This window comes from Setaria viridis, chromosome 8, assembly GCF_005286985.2.
Source record: "Setaria viridis chromosome 8, Setaria_viridis_v4.0, whole genome shotgun sequence".
Taxonomy (NCBI): domain Eukaryota; kingdom Viridiplantae; phylum Streptophyta; class Magnoliopsida; order Poales; family Poaceae; genus Setaria; species Setaria viridis.
Genome location: NC_048270.2, coordinates 17,884,858 through 17,905,643, shown reverse-complemented (window position 1 = coordinate 17,905,643; position 20,786 = coordinate 17,884,858). Strand labels below are relative to the sequence as shown.

Genomic DNA, 20,786 nt, shown 5'->3' with positions numbered 1-20,786 from the left:
GACCGTGTCCTAGCGCGAGGGAGACACCTTGGAGCTGTCACTATCAGTGCCAGCCTCCGCAATAGCCTTCCTTGCCTTCTCCTCCTCCAGCTCCTTGAGCCTCCCGGATAACCTTTCGGTGGTCAGGGATGCTTAGGGAGGGGAGCCATGGAGACAAAGGCCTGCCGGCCCTGCAAAAGAACAAACAAAGGCACATATTTGTTAATAGGCATATGTTCATCACACCCAATGGGTGCATATGCTATTTCATCAAAAGGATGGCAAAAAGAATTTCTAGACGTGGGTAACCTAGGCTGAAAGGCTGAGGATGCCCCTAACTTGTCACCCGCATGTCGCTAGCGAAGAATTTTTCATGATGATGGTAGAGGTCACCCTTGCCCACTGGCTCGGGTGCCTCCCACATAGTGTTGATGTCCCCGGTGAACTCAAACTAGGGTGGACATGCTCCTTTGTTGGCTGCGTGCGGCGCGACGTGAAATTGATCACCACGGCCACCCCAGTGAGGCCATGATACTTGAGGTCCCGGATCATAGCCAACAGCTCCAGTACTTATCCCATCTTCTCCTCCGGGATGGACTTGGTCTAGTAGTCCCTCACCTTGAGGTGGACGTTGATGTCTCAAGGGATGGCGGGATCGTGGTTGCTGGTGTAGAACCACTCTTTGTGCCAACCCTTGTTGGAAGTTGGAGTCGGAACTGAAATGTACTCCTGGGAGACTTTTTCCTAGAGTTGGATTCCGGCACCTCCCTAGTGTTGCATCATTGGTGGTCCCAACGCCGCCACTTGCCCTGCTGCTTCCACCATTGTGCTGGTTGTGCAGAGTGTTCATGATCTCCATAGTCATAGTCACAGCAGGTGACGATGATGATACTTGAAATGAACAGAGTTTTCATCCCTGAAAACCCGACTCCCTGTATCCCCGTGATAGTCCCTGGATCAGTAGCTATCACATACTGAACTCATTTCAGCATAAATATCACATCCATACCGCGATAACAATACAAAATTATTTATTACATCCAAGAATATGCGAGTACGATCTAGTACATGCCCCTTGGGCTAAACGGCACAACTAAAACCAACGCAACAGAATTGAGCTTCTGGAAATGCCTCCATCTTCTCGATCATCCCCACAGGCATCCTTGTGCGTAGCACTCAGCCCTCAATCGTGCCATCCATCGAAGTTGTTGTCGAAGTCGAACTGGTAACCAGCATACTCATGAGCTGTCCCCAAGGAATGGGATAGGTCCACATCAGCATCCGTTTGCAAGCTTTATGTGTCCTATTGCTAAGGGTCAAAAGTAGTCAAGGGATAGGCTCGATTTTCCTAAGCAGCAGCAAGCACAAAGATAAACTCCATATCCATCATCCAAATCTCTCAGCACATCAGGCACACCTGCCTCAACAGGGTCCCTGTCTCCAACATCCTAACTCCAAACTAGGGTCGAGGTGAAGACTCCCTCTCTTCGCCTCTCAACAACTACAGCCGGATCCTAAAGGTAGAAGGAGCAACTTCTACTCTTCCCGACTGCAGATGCGGCTCACATCACACACAACTAGCTAAAAGGGGACGTAGGGAATCCTAAAACAATGGAGAGTCGCGATGTCACAGGGTTGTCCATGACCGAGGACACGACTATACATATAGTTTTAACACTACAGAGTGTGTACACTTGTTGCGAGTACATGGTTGAGGAGAATAAATACCAGGGTTCTATTTGCAAAAGAAGAACCAAAAGAGATCCATAGAAGACCCAAACAAGAACAAGGACTAGTCCAACGTGTTCTTCATAATTTTTGGAGTCTAGATGAATTAGTTATGAATTTTTGAATTTTAAATCGATTTCTAGATTTTTAAATAATTTGCGAAAATAGGAAACAAAACACAGGCGTGACACATGGTAGCACCAGAGCATGCCACATGTCTTGCTGACATCATCAGTGGCCCTGATGACAATAGCATTAACCTAGTCAACGGGTCAACGGTTAGTGGGTCCACAGGCTGACGTGGCACTCTGCTAACTATAGGGTAGCTATAGGTTAGCTTTAGGTCGGCTCTTGGTTAGCTGTTAGTCCTAGGTGGTAGTTGTAGCTAGCTATACAGTGGGCTGAGTCATTGTCCACGTGGAGGCTACAAGGGGGCTATAGGCGTCTATAGGCCGGCGCTAAGGCTAACGTGGCGACACACATAGCACTGGCGCGGCCGGCGCCACAGATCCAATCCACAGGATCCTCTGTGGCTCGTGCGGCGTTGCCTACGTGTGGCCCCTGGTGCGTCTCCTTTCCTATTGGCCAGACGGAGCGCGCGTAAGGTGCTCGACGGTTTGCCCCAGAGGCCCTTCGTGGTGGAGGTCGTTGCCTGGCGACGCGTTCGCCGGCGGCTGGTGGCGAGAGGTGGCGGCGGCTCGACACGGCCTAAAGGTCCAGCCTTTGGGCCCTAATGGCGATAAGGCTCGCTCACGGGCCAAGGCAGAGCCTTGGCCACAGCGGCGTGCTGTGGCGAGCAGCGATGGCACCTGTAAACAACATGGCGCGATGGCCAGTCACAGAGGCAGCGCGGGACGGCAGCGAAGCAATGGCGCGCGTGCTCGGGGTCATGCCCCGGCCGCGGTGTGGCGTGCGTAGCCGTGGGCAACATCGCGTGCGGTGCCCGGTGTTGGGGTCCGCGGCGCGTGTCTCCTTGGTGGAAGTGTGGCATCTTGGCTTCATCTACGGCGACTACAGGAAAGAAGGCGCGGAGATGGGCAGAGGGCGGCTCACCAGTGGCGCGTGGCGGTGGCGAAGATGGCGTGGCGGCGTCGCGAGGCAGACCGGCGTGGACGGTGTGGCGAAGCGCGGTCCAGGGTGCAGCATCCTCCTCCTCTCTGCCGCGCCCTCTCCTTCGTCTCCTCCTTCTTCCTCTCCTCCGGCACCCCCTCCTCCTCCTTTCCCCTCCAAGACGGACAACGGGTAGGGGAAAACTCTAATTTGCGGCTCGGACTAGGGGCCGGCCCGCGTGGGGTTTTTTATGGGTGGCGTCTAGGGTTTGGCACAGGCATGGACGGCAACGATGAAGGGCAAGCGGCGTGGTGGCAATCCGGATGGGCCAGCGCAAAAGTGATGCGCAGTGGAGCGGTAATGTCGCCGTGCGCACGTCGCTGTTCGCGCTCGCGTGCGGCGCGTGGAGGAGGAAGATGCACAGTGCGTCGGGGTTGACGAGTGGGACCAGGTGGCAGCGGCAGTAGCGCGGTGCGGGCGAAGGCGGCCTGGTGCATGGTGTTACGGGGCTGCTGCTTGGGTCGGTTTGGTAGGCCTGCGGCCTGGTGGAGTTATTGGCTTAGGCGGGCCGGGTGACCAGGCGGCCTGGGCAGCAGGCAGGGTAGCACAGGCCAGCAACCTGGCTAACTTCGCGGGCGGAGTGGGCCGGCGAAGAGGTTTTGGCCCAAGCCGGTTAGGAAGGTTAGCATTGTTAGTTTCAATTCAAATTTGAATTTGGAATTCAAATTTGAATCCACTCAAATTAAAAATCCAAACAAAGACCAATTAAAATCCAAATGGCACACTAGCATTTATTCAACCTAGGTTTTCAATTTTAATTCAAATTAGTCTAGGAATTTTAGGAGAGATTAAATGAAGACACTCTTATCATTGGAAAATTTTCACACCACTACAGTAAAAATTTTAAAAATCCACATTTTTAACATCTCGTAGAAATACGGGATGTACCACTACAATAAAAATTTTAAAAATCCACATTTTTTCAAACATTAACATCTAGTAGAAATATGAGATATTACAATACTAGCCTCCAAACCAACCGGGGTGGTGGCGCCACCTGCACCGCTGACCGCGGTCGCGGGCGCACGTAGGAGTGGTGCAGGGAAAACAGTTGAAGCACTTGCCCCTGATGTCGACCGGGACAGGCCGACGAGGTCGTCGCTCCTGCGGTCGAAGTTCCTTGCGAGCTTGGCGATTCAATGCCTTGCACTAACCCTCGGCGTCTGGGCCGCGTTGGACCGACGAACACCTGCGACCTTCCGAATATAAGATGATCCACAGGGGAGCACGTGGGGGCGCCGGCGAGGTCGCGGCCGAGGTCTCGTGGTGAGCATCACTGGAGACCTGCAAGACTGTGGCCGACAACAGACCCGCCAGAAGAGCTTCTTTGAAAGAGAAATCGAGGTTGCTGTTACTGGACTTCCCCATCGGAGGGGTATCGTAGCTCCAGCGCTGGGCTTTTGAACGCCCAGTTTGAGCATCGAAGGGGGTTCCCGACGTCAGGGAAGGGAGGGCAACCGGACTGGATAGAGCCACGGTTGAGGGTGTGGCCGACGGGCCTGGAGTAGGCAACGGCGTGGGGTGGTTGGCGGGGAGACGGCGTGGGGCTGGTGGGAGACGTCGGGTGGGGAGGGGGGGAGACCAGCGGCTCCATCTAGGTGTGTTTCGGTTGAGGTGAGCATCTGTTCTTTCATTGCAACTTTGCAAGCACTGGTAGAGAATTGGCCTTTAGTCCCGGTTGGTAGGGTGCATATCTCTCGAAAATCCATCCGGGATAAACCAACCGGGACAAAAGGGGGGGGTCTTTAGTCCCGGGTCTTTGAACTGGGAGTAAAGGTCCCCCTTTAGTCCCGGCTGGATTCCAACCGGGACTAAATGGCGCCTGCATGGCACTGTCATGGCGCCTGAATTTTTCATGCATGCATCACGTATACGTAGTACCGCGGCCCTTTTAATTTGTTAACCTTTAGTAGTTGAGATTTTTTTAGAACAAAATCAACTAGTATTTAAACGAATGGGATTTGTAATTATACAATTACTATATATATACACAATCCTTATACACAATTCATATACACAATTCAACTAGCTTAGTACAAATCGATCATAATTAGCGCGTATTATATATACAAATAAATCAAAGTATCTGTCTACAATCTTCCCGTCGCGGTGTTGCTGATCGGAGTGTCTAATTGTCGTCCATCGTAATAAAATTCTCCTTTTGGATTTACCACCTCGTCCATTATGAATCCAATGAGACCTTCACATATTGCCGCTACTCTTTCTTCCTTCAAGAGTCCTTGTTGAATATTTAACATCTATAATTTGGAAATTTGTGAAGGTTACATGAACAAATACATATAAGGAGCTAGAAAATAATTAACTAGTAATAGTTTTATTTTACGTACTTTAAAGTTGTGCGGCGTCATGTTCGGTCCCTTGGGTCCCATAAAACTGTGCATGTGCTCACAGATGTAGTAGCCACATAGATTATTCCCGGGTTCCTGTCTTAAGCACTTCAGTGCGGAAAAAAATAAGTTATGAAATATTCGTGTTATACAATGTAATAAATGTGCAGACTTCATACGTACCGGGAAGTCTGTGTTCCATGTAAGTTTTTCTTTGAATGGACCTTTGTGTGTCCTTATGAATTGTTTCCATGCGCTCCAGATTAGAATAATGAATGATATAGTGTAACAGGGATAAAATTTAGGAAATAAACTTTTGCATAGAGATAAAGGTCCAGAATTATTACAAGCCTAGCATGTCTTGCACTTCTTGGTACTCCACCGGATCTTTCCTTAACGAATTGAAGACAGTGACGTGGCTTCTTTCAAGCTCAATTATAATAAGGATCCAGTGGAAGCTGCGTGCGTAAAATGTTCATGCATATTAGAGCTAACTAACATGTAGAGATAAGGAAAAAGACATCGAAAGTAGACGGTATACACACACTTACTTGAAGTTGTATGGAAGTAGTATGAAATCCTTGAATGTTGTTTGTCTAGGAAATTGTATACTTCCGCAAAGGTTTTTTCCGGCGCTAATTGTATCTGTTGTTGGTTAACTACAGATGGATCCATGAAGCCTACATGTAGGTACGCCTCTCAGCGGCATGTCTGAATTAGCATCCTACATGAAATGGAAGATGAAGTTAGTACGGTGACGCACGCCAAAATTCACATGTAGAGATAAACGGACACTTACAGAACTCAAGCGCTGATTAGAGAGACATCCAGGGCATCATGATGGTACACTTCGTATATATCCTTGAAGTCTAGCCACAGCACTTTCTCCCCTTCACCGTGAAAATCTATCGGTTTTACCTTCATGCCGATCATCTCCCTCGAGTCGGCGGATGCCATCATGTACCATTGATGGAATGCGTACATCTTTATTGATAGCTTCCGTACCAATGAAGGCTTTACTAGAGGTTTGCCTAGCTCATAAGGCCATCTCAGCTCAGGGGGCGGTGCAGTTGGCGTCTCAACTTGCCCTATGCATTCATCAAGTCCCAGACCTATTTCTTCCATGAACTTCAATACATTTGCTTGTTGATCCAAGGGCATTGCTTTTACCCATTGAGCATCTTTTTTTGATAAATGGCTGAGGTCGGGGACAGGACCGCTGGAAGATGACTTTCCTTTCCTTTTATCCTTTTCATCAGCCTTTACTAAAGCCCGTTCATAGTTTGACAAGAGTGGTATCCTTTTCTTGGCTCCTTCTTCCATCATGATAAAAAAGTTTAAATCTCGCCGACTTATTGGCGGTGGCTCCATCTCCCTTGCTTTTTTTTCTTCAGCTTGTTTCTTGAACCACTCACTGGCCTCTCGTTGGATTTCTGCCCACTGTTCCGCATGAGACATTGCCTCCCAACGTTCCTTACGAGTCACTTTAGGCTCCTTTGTTTTCTTCTTTCTCTGTCTTTGCTTGGGAGGCGGTGCTCGTGACTTCTTTAGTGGTGGTGCAGGTTCCTTCAAGGGGGCCGCTCTTGGTGCCGGCGACGGTGATCGGGGAGGGGTGTTGTTATTGTCGTCGTCGCTCCCAACACCAGGATGTGGTGGAGATGGAGACCTTGATATAGATGGAAGGGACGGTCCTGGAGCAGGAGATGACGGTCTCGAGGTATGAGGAGAAGGTCGCTGCTGGGGATCTACGGGGAGCGGTCTTGAGCTCTGAGGAGATGGCTCCGTGCCAGGAATAATGATGTAGCGTTTTTGCCATAGAATGATCCCATGAAGCGCATCTGCCAATGTCTTTTTCCCGTCGCCTCCCGGGAAGTCGAGCTCTAGACCTTCATACTGGCTATCAACTATTTGCTCTACACAGACGCTGGCGTAGCTTGGTGGAATTTCCATGCCATGACTGCTCTGCCCCGCCAGGGTTGCTAACGCACTCCCGTACGCTACCTGTACGTATAGCAGAAGTAAACAAGTTGAACTCTGATCTCGAGGCCTGTATCAATTGACAAGATTACATAAATATTATGTATAATTATACCTTAATAGTGAGGTTGCCGACCGGTGCATGCAGCTCACATGAGGTCCGTTGTGTGATGCCATCCACGGGGAACCGTTGCTCCTCCACGGGTAACCTGGGCGTCTGTGCATCGGGGACCCCTGTAGAAGCACAACTACTCAAGAGGCGTTGAGAAGGGCTGGCGGTGTTAGGAATCGGCAATGCTCTAGATTGGGCCAACTCCGCAACTGCGTGGGCCACCCGCCGATTGATTTCATCCATCATTCTTTGTTCTTGTGCCTGCACTTTAGATTCTAGCATCTGCCGCCAGCTCTCCTCGAGCTGTTCCTTTCTTCGCTTCCGGCTTCTGTACGAGGCGCTGTCGCCTCGGAAAGCAAACTTCCACGGAACCACCCTGAACCCTCGACAATGTCCTGGGTGCTTTGGATTACCGAGGGCCAATGTGAGCTCATCATTTTCTCGGTCCACCTTCAACCTCCCAGCCTTAGAATCTTCAATATTCTTCACAAGATGTTCGGCCTTCTCACGTATTGTGTCATTAAAAATCAACATCCCATCCTCTTGGCTTAGGGAGCCTCCATGAGCGTAGTACCAATTTTTTGATTGTTCGGGCCATTCAATAGTTGCAGGTACAATTCCCCGTTCAATCAGATCTTGTTCGATCTTCTTCCACTTGGGAATTGCTGAGCCATACCCACCTCGCCCCAGATGATGGTGGTAGCCCTTCTGACTAGCATTTGTTGTGTTGGTCGTGATCTTTTTCACACCGTCTTCACTCCTTTTATATTCAACAAATGCATCCCAGTGGTCCCTCAACTTTGGCCACGCGTTGAAGTCTGGAGTTCGGCCCTTCTTAATGTAGTGGGTATCCAGCATCTTCTTGAATGTCTGGAATTGAGTAGTCATCTTCTTAAGCGTCCACGCTTTGACATCCTTCTCACTATATCCTTCGGGGAATGTGAAATGTCTCTTCACGTCTTCCCACAGCATATTCTTTTCTATCTCTAGGAGGGTGTACGGATTAGTGCTTCTGCCCTTCCATTCTCTAATGCTGATAGGCACATTGTCCCGGACGATTGCCCCGATCTGACTCACGTACTTCTTTGCTACTTTCTCGGGAGCAACCAGCCTGCCCTCTTCTGTCACTTCCGTGATGACAAGCCTCCCTTCCATCACCTTTGTACGACCTCGGGTCTTCTGCCCTTGCGTCGATCCGGAGGGCTAACAGTTCAAGATTCGTTAATTAGTACGTAGTAGTAACTGTGGTGTGAAACAATACAAGAATCGTTATATATACCTCGCCGGAACCTTCCGCCACGGCAAGTTGTTGCTGCGGCTGTTGCTCTTCATTCCCATCGGCGGACATGTTGAGGAACATGTCCGCCTGGGTGCCCTCTTCATCCGTGTATGATAGTGGAACGTTGTCGCCACTACCATCACCAGCGATTATCTGCTCCATGATATACCTTGCGGTCTCATCGTCTGCCATTTCAACTATTGATTGAAACATACATGGAATCATACATGACAGTCATAGAAATCGTCTTACTACAAATTTCTACAAAGTCCTACAAAGTCCGGAATCATACATGTATATAATGAAATCATAAAATAACATGAATCCTACAAAGTCCGAAATATTTATACAAATTTCTACGAATTTCTACGAATTTCTACGAATTTCTATGAATTTCTACGAATTTCTAGCAATAACCACATGCGATGCCTAGGTTGTGACGGCGGCGGTCAGGGCGGCGGAGGCGAGGACGGTTCCCTGGAACCACGGGCAGTGCCTAGGTTGTGACGGCGGCGGTCAGGGCGGCGGTACGGCGTAGGCGGGGACGGTTCCCCGGAACCACGGGCGGTGCCTACTAGGTTGTGACGGCGGCGGTCACGGCGGCGGGACGGCGGAGGGGACACATATACAAAAATCTAACTTAAAAAAATCTAACTTAAAAATCTAACTTAAAAATATAACTTAAAAATCTAACTTAACAATCTAACTAAAAAATCTAACTTAAAAATATAACTTAATTTTCTAACTTAACAATCATACTTAAAAATCTATCATAAAAATATAACTTAATTTTCTAACTTAAAAAAAAAGGCCCTCCCGGCGCCAGTGCAAGCCGGCGCGGCGGCGGACCTCTCGCGCGCGGTCGTCGACGGTGGCCGGGGCGACGAGGTGGCCAGGTCGGCAGGACGGCGGCGGCCGGTGTGGCGAGGACGGCGGCCGAGGCGACGACGACAGAGCCACCAAGGCGCGCGGGACGGCGGGACGGCGACGAGGCGGCGACGAGGGGCGACGAGGGGCGACGAGGCGGCGATGAGGATGGAGGCGGTGACGAGGATGGAGCCGGTGGTCGGAGGCGACGATGGGGGCCGGGCGCGACGGACGAGGAGGATCGAGGCGGGCCGGCCGGGGCGATGGAGGACGACGATGTCTGGGCGCGGTTGGCGGCGGGACGACGACAGCTGGCACAATGGGGGACGACGGCGGCGGCGGCCGGCGAGGGAGGCGGACGGGCGGCGACGGCGGAGCAGAACGCGAGGGACTTGGCGAAAATTTTGCTAAGTGTAACTGGCGTGGGGGTAGAAGGGAGTACAGTGCCTTTTAACCCCCCCCCTTTTTATCCCGGTTCGTAATGGTACCCGGGACTAAAGGGCCTTTTGTCCCGGATCCCGTCACCAACCGGGATAACGGGACCCGGGACAAAAGGGTGCATCCGCCAGGTGGGGCTGGGAGCGTACCCTTTTATCCCGGGTGCCACCACCAACCGGGATAAAAGGGGGGGCCTTTTATCCCAGTTGCAGTTGGCAACCGGGATAAAAGGATACATTCGGGCGGGAGACGAAAATGGCAACCGGGATAAAAGGGGGGCCTTTTGTCCCGGTTGCTGTTAGCACCCGAGACAAAAGGTCTTTTTTCCTAGTTTTCTTCTCCCGCCTGTTTTTTGAAAATGGATTTTATTTTATCTTTTCACTGCATTTTAGGATGAAAAACAAAACCTTCACAGATTTTGTACATGCAAAAATATATTTAATTAACGAGTAAATTGACAATAAGTATGAATTAATCATTAATTCTATACCAGTTCATTTAGCCTCTAAAATATTTATTTTACTGCATTGCTGTGATCAACAAATTATTCAATTAAATAATTTCAATACGCAGAAAAATCCATGTTTGTATGTGGTTAACATTGTTCATGTTTATCTAAAAAATCTTCACCTAACAAATTTAAGAACACATGAAATCATACACAGGGTAAATTTAAAATTGTATCAATTAATACACAAAGGTCATGTACATTTAACGCATTACAATACAACGTTGTAAAATTTCTTCTTCACGAAAGTTCCTTGATCATGATCGCGGCGTAAGTACGGAGCCTCTTCTTTGGATAGCAGGATGCTTGGATCAACTTCAACGGCGAATGGAGGCATGCCATCAAACTGATCATAATCATCTGATTGATCTGTTTTATCCTCGACTCCCATGATTTTTCTTTTACCTGGAAGAACTATGTGGCACTTTGGCTCCCATGTCTCTTCTGGATTCCTCTTGGGTTTACTACACATGTCCTTCACATAGAACACCTGATGCACATCATTGGCAAGTACGAATGTGTCATCACTGTATCCAGTCTTGCTCAGATCTACTATTATCATTCCGTACTGATCTTTGGTGACGGCAGTTAGCTTCACCCAATTGCAAAGAAATAGAGGGATGTACAGCGGTCCGTATTCGAGTTCCCATATCTCCTGTATGAAACCATAATACGACTCCTTGCTATTATTTCTGTCCATGGCATCTATGCGGACACCACTATTCTGGTCCATGCTTTTCTGGTCCTGGGCTCTCGTGTAAAATGTGTAACCATTTATCTCATAGCCTTGGAATTTGACGATTGTGCTAGCAGGTCCCCTGGCTAACCAGGCAAGCTGTGGGTGAATCTCAGAGTTACCCATAAGTTGTTGGCGCAACCAGGAGGGAAAAGTTTCCATGTGATGACGCGTAAGCCAAGCATCGGATTTGGTCGGGTTTTTGGAAGCTACCATCTGCCTGTGCTGCTCGATATACGGAGACACAAAGGATGACTGTTGTAGAACAGTGTAGTGTGCCTTGTCGAACAAATCAGTATCATTGCTCAAACTTGATTTCCTTCCAAGGGTGCCCATTCCTCGGAGCCTCCCCTCGTGGCGTGAAGTTGGAACCCCAATCGAGTCAATTGAATCAATAAAATCAACACAAAACTCGATCACCTCCTCTGTTCCATATCCCTTGGCGATGCTTCCTTCTGGACGGGCACGATTAAGAACATAGTTTTTTAGGACTGCCATGAACCTCTCGAAAGGCCACATATTGTGCAGGTATACAGGTCCGAGAATACCAATCTCTTTTACTAGGTGCGTCATAATATTGAAGAAGGATGGTGGAAATAACAACTCAAAACTGATAAGACATTGCACCACATCGTTCTGTAGCTTTGATAGCTTGGATGGATCGATTGCCTTCTGCGAAATCGCATTGAGAAACACGCATAGATTTACGAGCGGCAACCGGACATTTTCTGGTAGAACACCCCTCAGTGCAACCGGAAGCAATTGGGTCATCAACATGTGGCAGTCATGAGCCTTGAGATTTGTAAACTTCTTTTGTTTCATATTTATTATTCCCTTTATATTCGAGGAGTACCCAGACGGGACCTTCATACTATTCAAGCATTCAAACATGCTCTCCTTCTCTTCCTTGCTGAGAGTGTAACTGGCAGGACGTAAGTAGTGCTGTCCATTATCTCTCTTTTCCGGATGTAGGTCATCTCGTTGCTCCATGGCTTTCAAGTCCTGTCGTGCTTCCAATGTATCTTTTGAGGTTCCATAAACACCCATGAAGCCTAGCACATTCACGCAAAGATTCTTCGTCAGGTGCATCACGTCGATTGCGTTGCGAACCTCTAGGATTTCCCAATAAGTTAGCTCCCAAAATATTGACTTTTTCTTCCACATGGGTGCATGTCCGTTATCGTCGTTCGGAACAGGTTGGCTACCAAGTCCCTTTCCAAAGACTACATTTACATCCTTCATCATCTCGAACACACGCTTTCCATTACGGTGTGCAGGTTTTTTATGATGGTCTGGCGCCCATTTGAAATGCATCCCGCTCTTTCTCAGCTGGTGGTGAGCAGGGAGAAATCGATGATGACCCATATAGACGACCTTCTTACAGGGCTTCAAGTACATGCTGTCTGTGTCGTCTAAACAGTGGGTGCATGCCCGATATCCCTTATTTGTCTGTCCTGAAAGGTTACTCAATGCAGGCCAATCGTTGATGGTTACGAACAACAATGCTCGTAGATTAAAGATCTCTTGTCTATCCTCATCCCACACACGTACACCTTCTTCCTTCCAGAGCTGTAAAAGGTCATCAACCAACGGCCTTAGGTACACGTCAATGTCGTCAGGGGCGGATCCAGGGCCCGGGCTGCCCGGGCTGCAGCCCGGGGCGAGACCATGAAGTCCCTTTAACCTATGTGCTGTTTAGCCTAACAAAATAAGGTTTACGAGACAAAATTAGACTATTTTAGGTGTGATTCAACAGCTCAGCCCGGGGCGCAGCCCCGTTCTGGATCCGCCCCTGAATGTCGTTGCCGGGTTGTTTTGGGGCTTGGATAAGCGCCGGCATCATAATGAACTTCCGCTTCATGCACAGCCAAGGAGGAAGGTTGAACATACAAAGGGTCACAGGCCAAGTACTATGGCCACTACTCAACTCACCGAATGGATTGAATCCATCAGTGCTTAAACCAAACCTTATGTTCCTTGCTTCACTTTCAAAGTCTGGGAATGTTCTATCAATTGATCTCCACTATGCCCCATCTGCGGGGTGTCTCAGCATCTCATCTTCCTTATGGTCTTCTTTGTGCCATCGCATCAACTTAGCATTCGCCTTGTTCCTGAACAAGCGGTTCAAGCGTGGTATTATAGGGAAATACCACATCACCTTCGCGGGAACTCTCTTCTTGGGAGACTGCCCCTCGACATCACCAGGATCATCTCGCCTGATCTTATACCGCAGGGCTTCGCAGACGGGACAAGCATCCAATTTCTCGTATTCATCACCACGATAGAGGATACAGTCATTAGGGCATGCGTGTATCTTCTGAACATCCAATCCGAGAGGGCAAATAATCTGTTTAGCTTCATATGTTGTGGACAGTAATTCAATATTCTCGGGGAGAATCTTCTTGACAATGTTCAACATCCCCTGAAATGCCTTATCGGACACACCATTTTTTGCCTTCCATTGCACAAATTCTAGTGTCGTACCTAGTTTTTTATGGCCCTGCTGGCAACCTGGGTACAACAATTTTTGGTGATCATCTATCATGCGCTGCAACTTTGCTGCTTCCTTCTCAGTTTCGCAATCTCTGTATGCATCTCGTATCACCTGACCAAGGTCATCAGTAGGGCCATTTTCTGCAAACTCATCTTCATCAGCCTCGCCGATTGTAGTACCTGCAAAAGCTTTGCCTGCAACCCAGTCCGGAATGGTGTCATCTTCCTCCTCCTCCTCGCCATCTTCCATTACAACCCCTAGTTCACCGTGCTTGGTCCAAACCAAATAGTTAGGCATGAAACCGTATTTAAACTAGTGGCTGTGAATAGTCCCCTAGGAATCCTTTGAATACTCCTTCTTGTTATTGCATTGGAAGCATGGACAACATACGAACCCATTTTCTGGCTTGTTCGATTTTGCCACTTCGAGAAAATAATGCAAGCCATCAATAAACACCTTGCTCCGTCTGTCTGCATTATACATCCATTGCCAGTCCATCTGCATCGTATTACGCATGAAAATGGATTACACTTGACAATGGATTACGCGTGAAAATCGATTAAAGATCCAAACAACATGGTACAATACAACAACATGAAGATCCAAATACACATATTTAAATTAAAGTCCCAAACAACATGATACAATACAACAAGCCATCCACTGGTTATTATCAAGGAGAACTTTAAGCATCCTTGGACGGTGAAGACGAAGGTTCCACTGACCCAACCTCATCCTTAGGTTTATTTGTGCCGCCTGAAACGGTAGTACTAAGTGGATGTGAAACACCCGGGACTGAGGGTGGAGCATAACGACCACCAAAAGGAGGTTCTTGACCCGCGGCAACAGCTTCTTCATGACGTTGCTGCAAATAACGAAGCATTGCTTTTTCCAGCGCGCTCTTTTTCTTCGGCTTATGCTGAGGGCCAACTATGATTGGAACCTTGCCGAAATAGGAACCACGATCGCCCCCACTATTGCCACTTCCTCCAGTAGCAGAAGCCATCTATGTACAAAAATTATTACCTTAACACTGCATAAGTTGTTGAACTTGAAGACCGTGATCATCTCGCGAGGATGTCCTCAACTGGGTGGCACCGCACTTCGTCATGAAAGAGGTTAGATGCTACGGAAAAGGGGACATGGTCACGATGTCCGTATCCACTCTTTCTCGTAGAATCGACCCTACTTCGTGACATACGTTGCTGCTCGGCGGAGAACATCCTTCGTGAGATGACCACGGTATGCAAGTTCAACAAGTATGGATTTGAAAAACCTTATTGAATTTGATAAGTTCAACAAGTAGCAGAAGTCATCTATGTACAAAAATTCTTTCCTTACCACTACAGAAGTTGTTGAACTTGAAGACCGTGATCATTTCACGAGGATGTCCTCAATTGGGCGGCACCGCACTTCGTCATGAAAGAGGTTAGATGCTACGGAAAAGGGGACACGGTCACGATGTCCGTATCCACTCTTTCTTGTAGAATCGAACCTCCTTCTTGACATACGTTGCTGCTCGACGGAAAACATCGTAGCAGAAATGAACACGGTATGCAAGTTCAACAAGTATGGATTTAAAAAACCATATTGAATTTGATAAGATAAACCGTCTAGACAAGGTAGCATCATTTTTAAACCACTGCAATAATGCATACTATATATGACACATCAATCTCCCTCACATTCTAGCTCAAAATACCTCTCCATTTTTCTACTTCATCATTACATTCTAGCAAATAATCTTTCCATCTCCAAAGCATAAATCAAAGCATAACACGAGGATGAAGTAGCAAACCTTCGCAACACTTCTGTTGGCCGAGTGAAATTCCCACAAAAATGAGGGAAAAAACTTCGGGCAACACCTCCCTTGCTTGCTTCGGCACCATCGGAGACTAGGTGAAGCTCAGCTCTCTCTGTCAATGTGCTGGACTGGCTCGGGCTGGAGGAGGAAGAAAGTCCTCTGTCTTGGCCGTATATAATGGGGATGAGTTTTTATCCCGGTTAAAAACTTCAACCGAGATAAAAAGGAACACCTTTTGTCCCGGTTGAATGGTTAGTCCCGGTTGGAGGCTCCAACCGGGATAAAAGGGACACCCTTTTATCCCGGTTGGAGGCACCAACTGGGACTAAACTTTTTATCCCGGTTGGTGCCTCCAACCGGGATAAAAGGGTGCCGCCACCGACACCCCTCCACTAGCCGTTGCAACCGGGACTAAAGGCCCCCCTTTAGTCCCAGTTGCAATTACCAACCGGGAGTAAATCTCCCCTCCATTTTTGTCTACCGTGGCGCACCCCCTTTTGTCCCGGGCCAACTTTAAACCGGGATAAAAGGGGGCGCATCGAAAGCCAATTCTCTACTAGTGAAGGGCTGTTTAGTTTACTTCTCCTCTAGTCATCAAAACTGATTCTCTACAAGGATCTTGCTCTGATATTCTATATAATATTTTCAATCACTTGAGCTGTTCTTGTGATATTGATCTGGTGTGCTACATGTTATGGTACATTTGGAAAGCTAGAAATTGTTTGAGATTTAAGAAAAAAGAGTGGTCTATCCACTATGCCTTTTTTCAGGCGAACATGAAGGCTGCTCAGGAGGCTCAATATGAAGCTTACATGTTAGAACAAGTTTCTGGAGACAACTTCCTGATTCCATCTTGAAAAGATACTCATGAACAATATTATGCTTCTTCGAGTTGTGGTTGCAGGTCAGATGCCTCTTTCATCAGTGGCCAAGAAACTGGTCTAGGCATTTATATAACTTACCGTGGAGACCAATTCCCATGGGCTTTGCATATTCAAGCAAAGACTACACAAGCATTTTCTCCCCTTCATCCTGAGGCCTTGAGCCTTCTCCTTGGCCTTTATGTCATTGACTCCTTGCAGTTTCATGAATGTGATTTCTTTGCAGACACTTTGGATCTCATCACGTGTAAAAGAGAACAGCATGGCATTACTCTCGACTGGAGATTTAAATACATTATTAAGGATATAAGGGAGTCTTTCAAGAACATAAGATGGAATTTCTACCACATTCCTAGGGAACAAAAATTTATAGCTGATGGTTTAGCTAGGAATGCAAGTTCTGTAGAATCGGATAACCCCAATTTCAGTTGTTCTAATTTCAATCATTATGGGGTTTGCCCTTTTAAAGAAAGACTATGTAATTGGCCATCTTGGGCTGATCTCTGTACCTTTTCTTGCATTTAAATGAAAGTTTTATGCCCGTTTGGGCGTTTTACCTAAAAAAAAAGACGGATGACCCTCCACGTACGTGTGCAGGGACACAGATGGATATACATGTATAAAGGAGACAGAGAAGCTGCAGCCATCCAATGCTATCTTCCCATGACGTATACGTACATCTCCCAAACGTCTGGTCTTCAAAGGCAAACTGTTGAACCGAAATTAAAGCTCCTTTAGTGTTGCAGCGCAGCAGACGAGGAGTAGTCGCACACGGCACACATATATGGCCCTTTTGTCTTTTCCCCTGAACTAGGCTTCCCTGTTTCCATTATCAAAACGAAGAATAATTTAATTTGCCTCATCCATCATCACCCAGTTAGTTAATCAGCATGTTAAACTGGATAAAATCCTCAAGAATACTCAAGGGTAGTGGAAGTTAAGCTGCATTGAGAAGTTAATAACCAATTAGATAAAGGCTAAACATTAGACAAATATTTCTAAATATTTGGCCGTTCAATAGCTTATCAGATCACCATATATCTCCCCTCCAATCATGTAAAATGCCCTAGCCAGCAACCAATGGCAAGCCCTTTTCCTTGCATTTATTCCTAAAACTTATCTTTAACCTCCGAAAGTTCATCTCTTCCTTCCCGCCATCTCCTACCTCCCATCATGGCATCATCTCCCCGCCAGCTTGAGCCACACTCCTCCAATGGCAGCATAATGTGACGTGCGTACTGGAGCCTTACTAGCAAGTAGTTATACTGGTGTCCTGCCTATATATACCGCTTGTTCATGGTACAAGCTTGCATCCATCACACAGTTATCTGAACTGACAACACACCACAATGTTGAGGTGCTTCCTGCTTGCTGCAGTGCTGGCGCTGGCGCTGGCGCTGGCTCCGGCGCGGGGAATCCCGTTCACGGACAAGGACCTGGCGTCGGAGGAGAGCCTGCGCGGTCTGTACGAGCGCTGGCGCAGACACTACATGGTGGCGCGGCCAGGCCTGCAGGAGGACGACGACAAGGCCCGCCGGTTCAACGTGTTCAAGGAGAACGTGCGGTACATCCACGAGGCGAACAAGAAGGACCGGCCGTTCAGGCTGGCCCTCAACAAGTTCGCCGACATGACAACCGACGAGTTCCGGCGGACGTACGCTGGCTCCCGGGTGCGGCACCACCGTGCCCTCAGCGGAGGCCGTCGTGCCGAGGGGAGCTTCATGTACGCAGATGCCGGTAGCCTGCCGCCGGCAGTGGACTGGCGGCAGCGGGGCGCGGTCACCGGCATCAAGGACCAGGGCCAATGCGGTGAGCACGTTGCTTCCGGGTGTTTGAACCATCACTGTGCGTGTGTCGATCAACTTTTCTGAAAGAACACGCTGTACTTGCTGAAGGGAGCTGCTGGGCATTCTCGACGATTGCGGCCGTGGAGGGCATCAACAAGATCAGGACAGGGAAACTGGTATCGCTGTCGGAGCAGGAGCTCGTGGACTGCGACGACGGCGACAACCAAGGCTGCAACGGCGGGCTGATGGACTATGCGTTCCAGTACATCAAGAGGAATGGAGGGATCACCACCGAGTCCAACTACCCTTATCTTGCGGAGCAGAGGGGGTGTAACAGGGCAAAGGTACCGCTAAAACTGTGCGTTTTTTCGAACCAGAAGTCCGACAAAACAGATATACATTATGTAGTTCAATGGGCAGTCCCGCAATAAGATTAACAAACTCTCTTAGCTCATCCACAACCCAAAATTACAGGAGTAATGTCGATCCCATGGTAGCAGGATTAACTCCAATTTTGTACGTCTAAGCTCTAAATTTTTGACATATCATTTAATTACCTAAATTTAATAGTAATATCCATAAAATTAAAATTCTATTTTTTTAATGTTGTATGGTGTTACACCAGTTTTCAAGATTTAGAACAACTCTCCAATTGAAGCAAAACGTTGAAGCTATTTGCTTTTTCGAGTACAGAATATTAAACAGATTACTAAATATGACAAACTCAATCATATACCTTGATGCTCGAAAATGTAAACATTGACTCAATGGATACATTAACAATGCATTTTACGAACATTACGCTGCAGGAACGCTCCCATGACGTGACAATAGATGGCTATGAGGATGTCCCTGCTAACAATGAAGATGCTTTACAGAAAGCCGTTGCAAACCAGCCGGTGGCTGTTGCAATCGACGCTAGCGGCCAAGATTTCCAGTTCTATTCAGAGGTAATTTGATGAGATGCAATGTCAAAGGCACAAATTTTTCCATGTTTCAGTGGTACATTCGAGAAACATCCGTAAAGCCTCACGATCCTACTGAAAAATTGTCAACTTACTGTATTGAATTGATGAAAACAGAGTAAGACATAATGGGCTCGGAAAATTTTGTACAATCTAACATAACGACCCCAGCTGCACATATTTGGTTCTAGAAATAGCAATCGCAGTTTAGTGAGAATTTTACACTCACTACTGCTCTTATTGCTTAATCTCAGGGTGTCTTCACTGGAAGTTGTGGCACGGACCTTGACCATGGAGTTGCCGCTGTTGGGTATGGTATAACTCGAGATGGCACTAAATATTGGATAGTGAAGAACTCATGGGGCGAGGACTGGGGTCAGAGGGGCTACATCAGAATGCAACGCGGTGTGTCAGACTCCCAAGGGCTGTGTGGCATCGCAATGGAGCCATCTTACCCAACTAAGTCAGCACGACATGCTACTATCATCGAAGATCTCAAAGATAAGCTCTAGATGTATGGCACGGGCATGATTCAAAGAGCAGCGTGTCATATGCAATCTACGGAATATGCTACTCCATGATCCTGGACAGAATAAATATATAAAATTACAGAAGTAAAGCAAGTTGCTCGCCAAAGAAATTATATGGAGTTTTCGCAAACTTTGTGCTTCTAACATACAAGAAACATTTACATTTTGAAGAAAGAAAAAGGGATGCCCATACTCTCAGTCGCCGATTGAGATGGCCATTTCACCAGCTACATGTTTGTTTTTCTATGTTTGATGAATGCGCCAGCTCGTGTTTAACTCCAGAGATAATGCCAACTGAAATAATGTGCCAAGTACATAATAATCATGTAAGCCGCGGCTTCCTTCACAGTAAAATACATTTATTTGATTATAAAGAAAAACATCTTCTACGATGAACGAATTATAGCCATTTCATGAAAATCGGAATTTTACACTACTGGGAATGGACCTTTCGTCCACTTCCTTAGTACCGGACCTAACGGCTAGTCCCCTAGGACCTCCCCGTGACCCCCTTTAGTACCAGTTGAGGGTGCGCATTAGTACCAGTTGGTGCCCCCACCCGGTACTAATGTGCCACCGGATCTTTAGTACTGGATAGTGGCACCAACTGGTACTAATGGGCACCCTTTAGTACCGGTTGGTGTCCCCAACCGGTACTAAATTTCCTCCTATAAATCCGCCTTCTTCTTCCTCCTATCTGAGCCATTCACTACGGCTCGAGTTTCATCCATCCATGGGGATTTCACTCATTCAAGTGCTCTAAAGGTTAGAAACTTCATCCTCCCTTGATACATGGTTAGTATATAAGTTTTATGCTTTAGAGCTAGAGTAATTTGTGATTTTGAGAATAAGGTACAATGGAGAAAAATTTCATTTATATGCATGTGTTATTTAGAGCTCATATTTGTGATTTTTAGAATAACCTACAATTTTTTGGATGATATATTTCGTATTAGTCAAAAAAAATTAATATGAAGTTAGAGGAATAATTTTATAGTTTAGTATTTTCCAAATATGAGCTAAATAAATTATGAAAAATGTGACCGAGATAAATTGTGGTATATAGAGATAATAAGATGAAATAGAGGTACGTAATTGGTCATTTTTAGAATAAGCTACAATGGAGAAATTTTGTTTGAGCTAAGTAAATTGTTGGGAAAATATATAATTCATTCATAGTTTAGTCATTTACAAATATGAGCAACATTTAAATTTGTGTATTTCTGTCTAACCTTTTAGCAAA

General features: G+C 47.1%; 1 protein-coding gene across 1 annotated transcript; it reads left to right on the top strand.

Moving 5' to 3' along the window:
- Nucleotides 1-17,427: 17,427 nt before the first annotated feature.
- LOC117833689 (cysteine endopeptidase RepA) lies at nucleotides 17,428-19,673 on the top strand. Its single transcript, XM_034713283.2, has 4 exons — nucleotides 17,428-18,070; nucleotides 18,157-18,392; nucleotides 18,858-18,998; nucleotides 19,268-19,673. Exons 1-4 carry the CDS (start codon nucleotides 17,611-17,613, stop codon nucleotides 19,523-19,525), a joined length of 1,095 nt encoding a protein of 364 aa, XP_034569174.1. The 5' UTR covers nucleotides 17,428-17,610; the 3' UTR covers nucleotides 19,526-19,673.
- Nucleotides 19,674-20,786: the final 1,113 nt, after the last annotated feature.

Excerpts from the sequence above, each read along its gene's own strand:
- LOC117833689 (XM_034713283.2), top strand. The coding sequence starts at position 17,611 with ATGTTGAGGTGCTTCCTGCTTGCTGCAGTGCTGGCGCTGGCGCTGGCG. Across the intron at positions 18,071-18,156 it reads CAAGGACCAGGGCCAATGCG|GGAGCTGCTGGGCATTCTCG; the intron begins GTGAGCACGTTG and ends TACTTGCTGAAG. Across the intron at positions 18,393-18,857 it reads GGGGGTGTAACAGGGCAAAG|GAACGCTCCCATGACGTGAC; the intron begins GTACCGCTAAAA and ends ATTACGCTGCAG.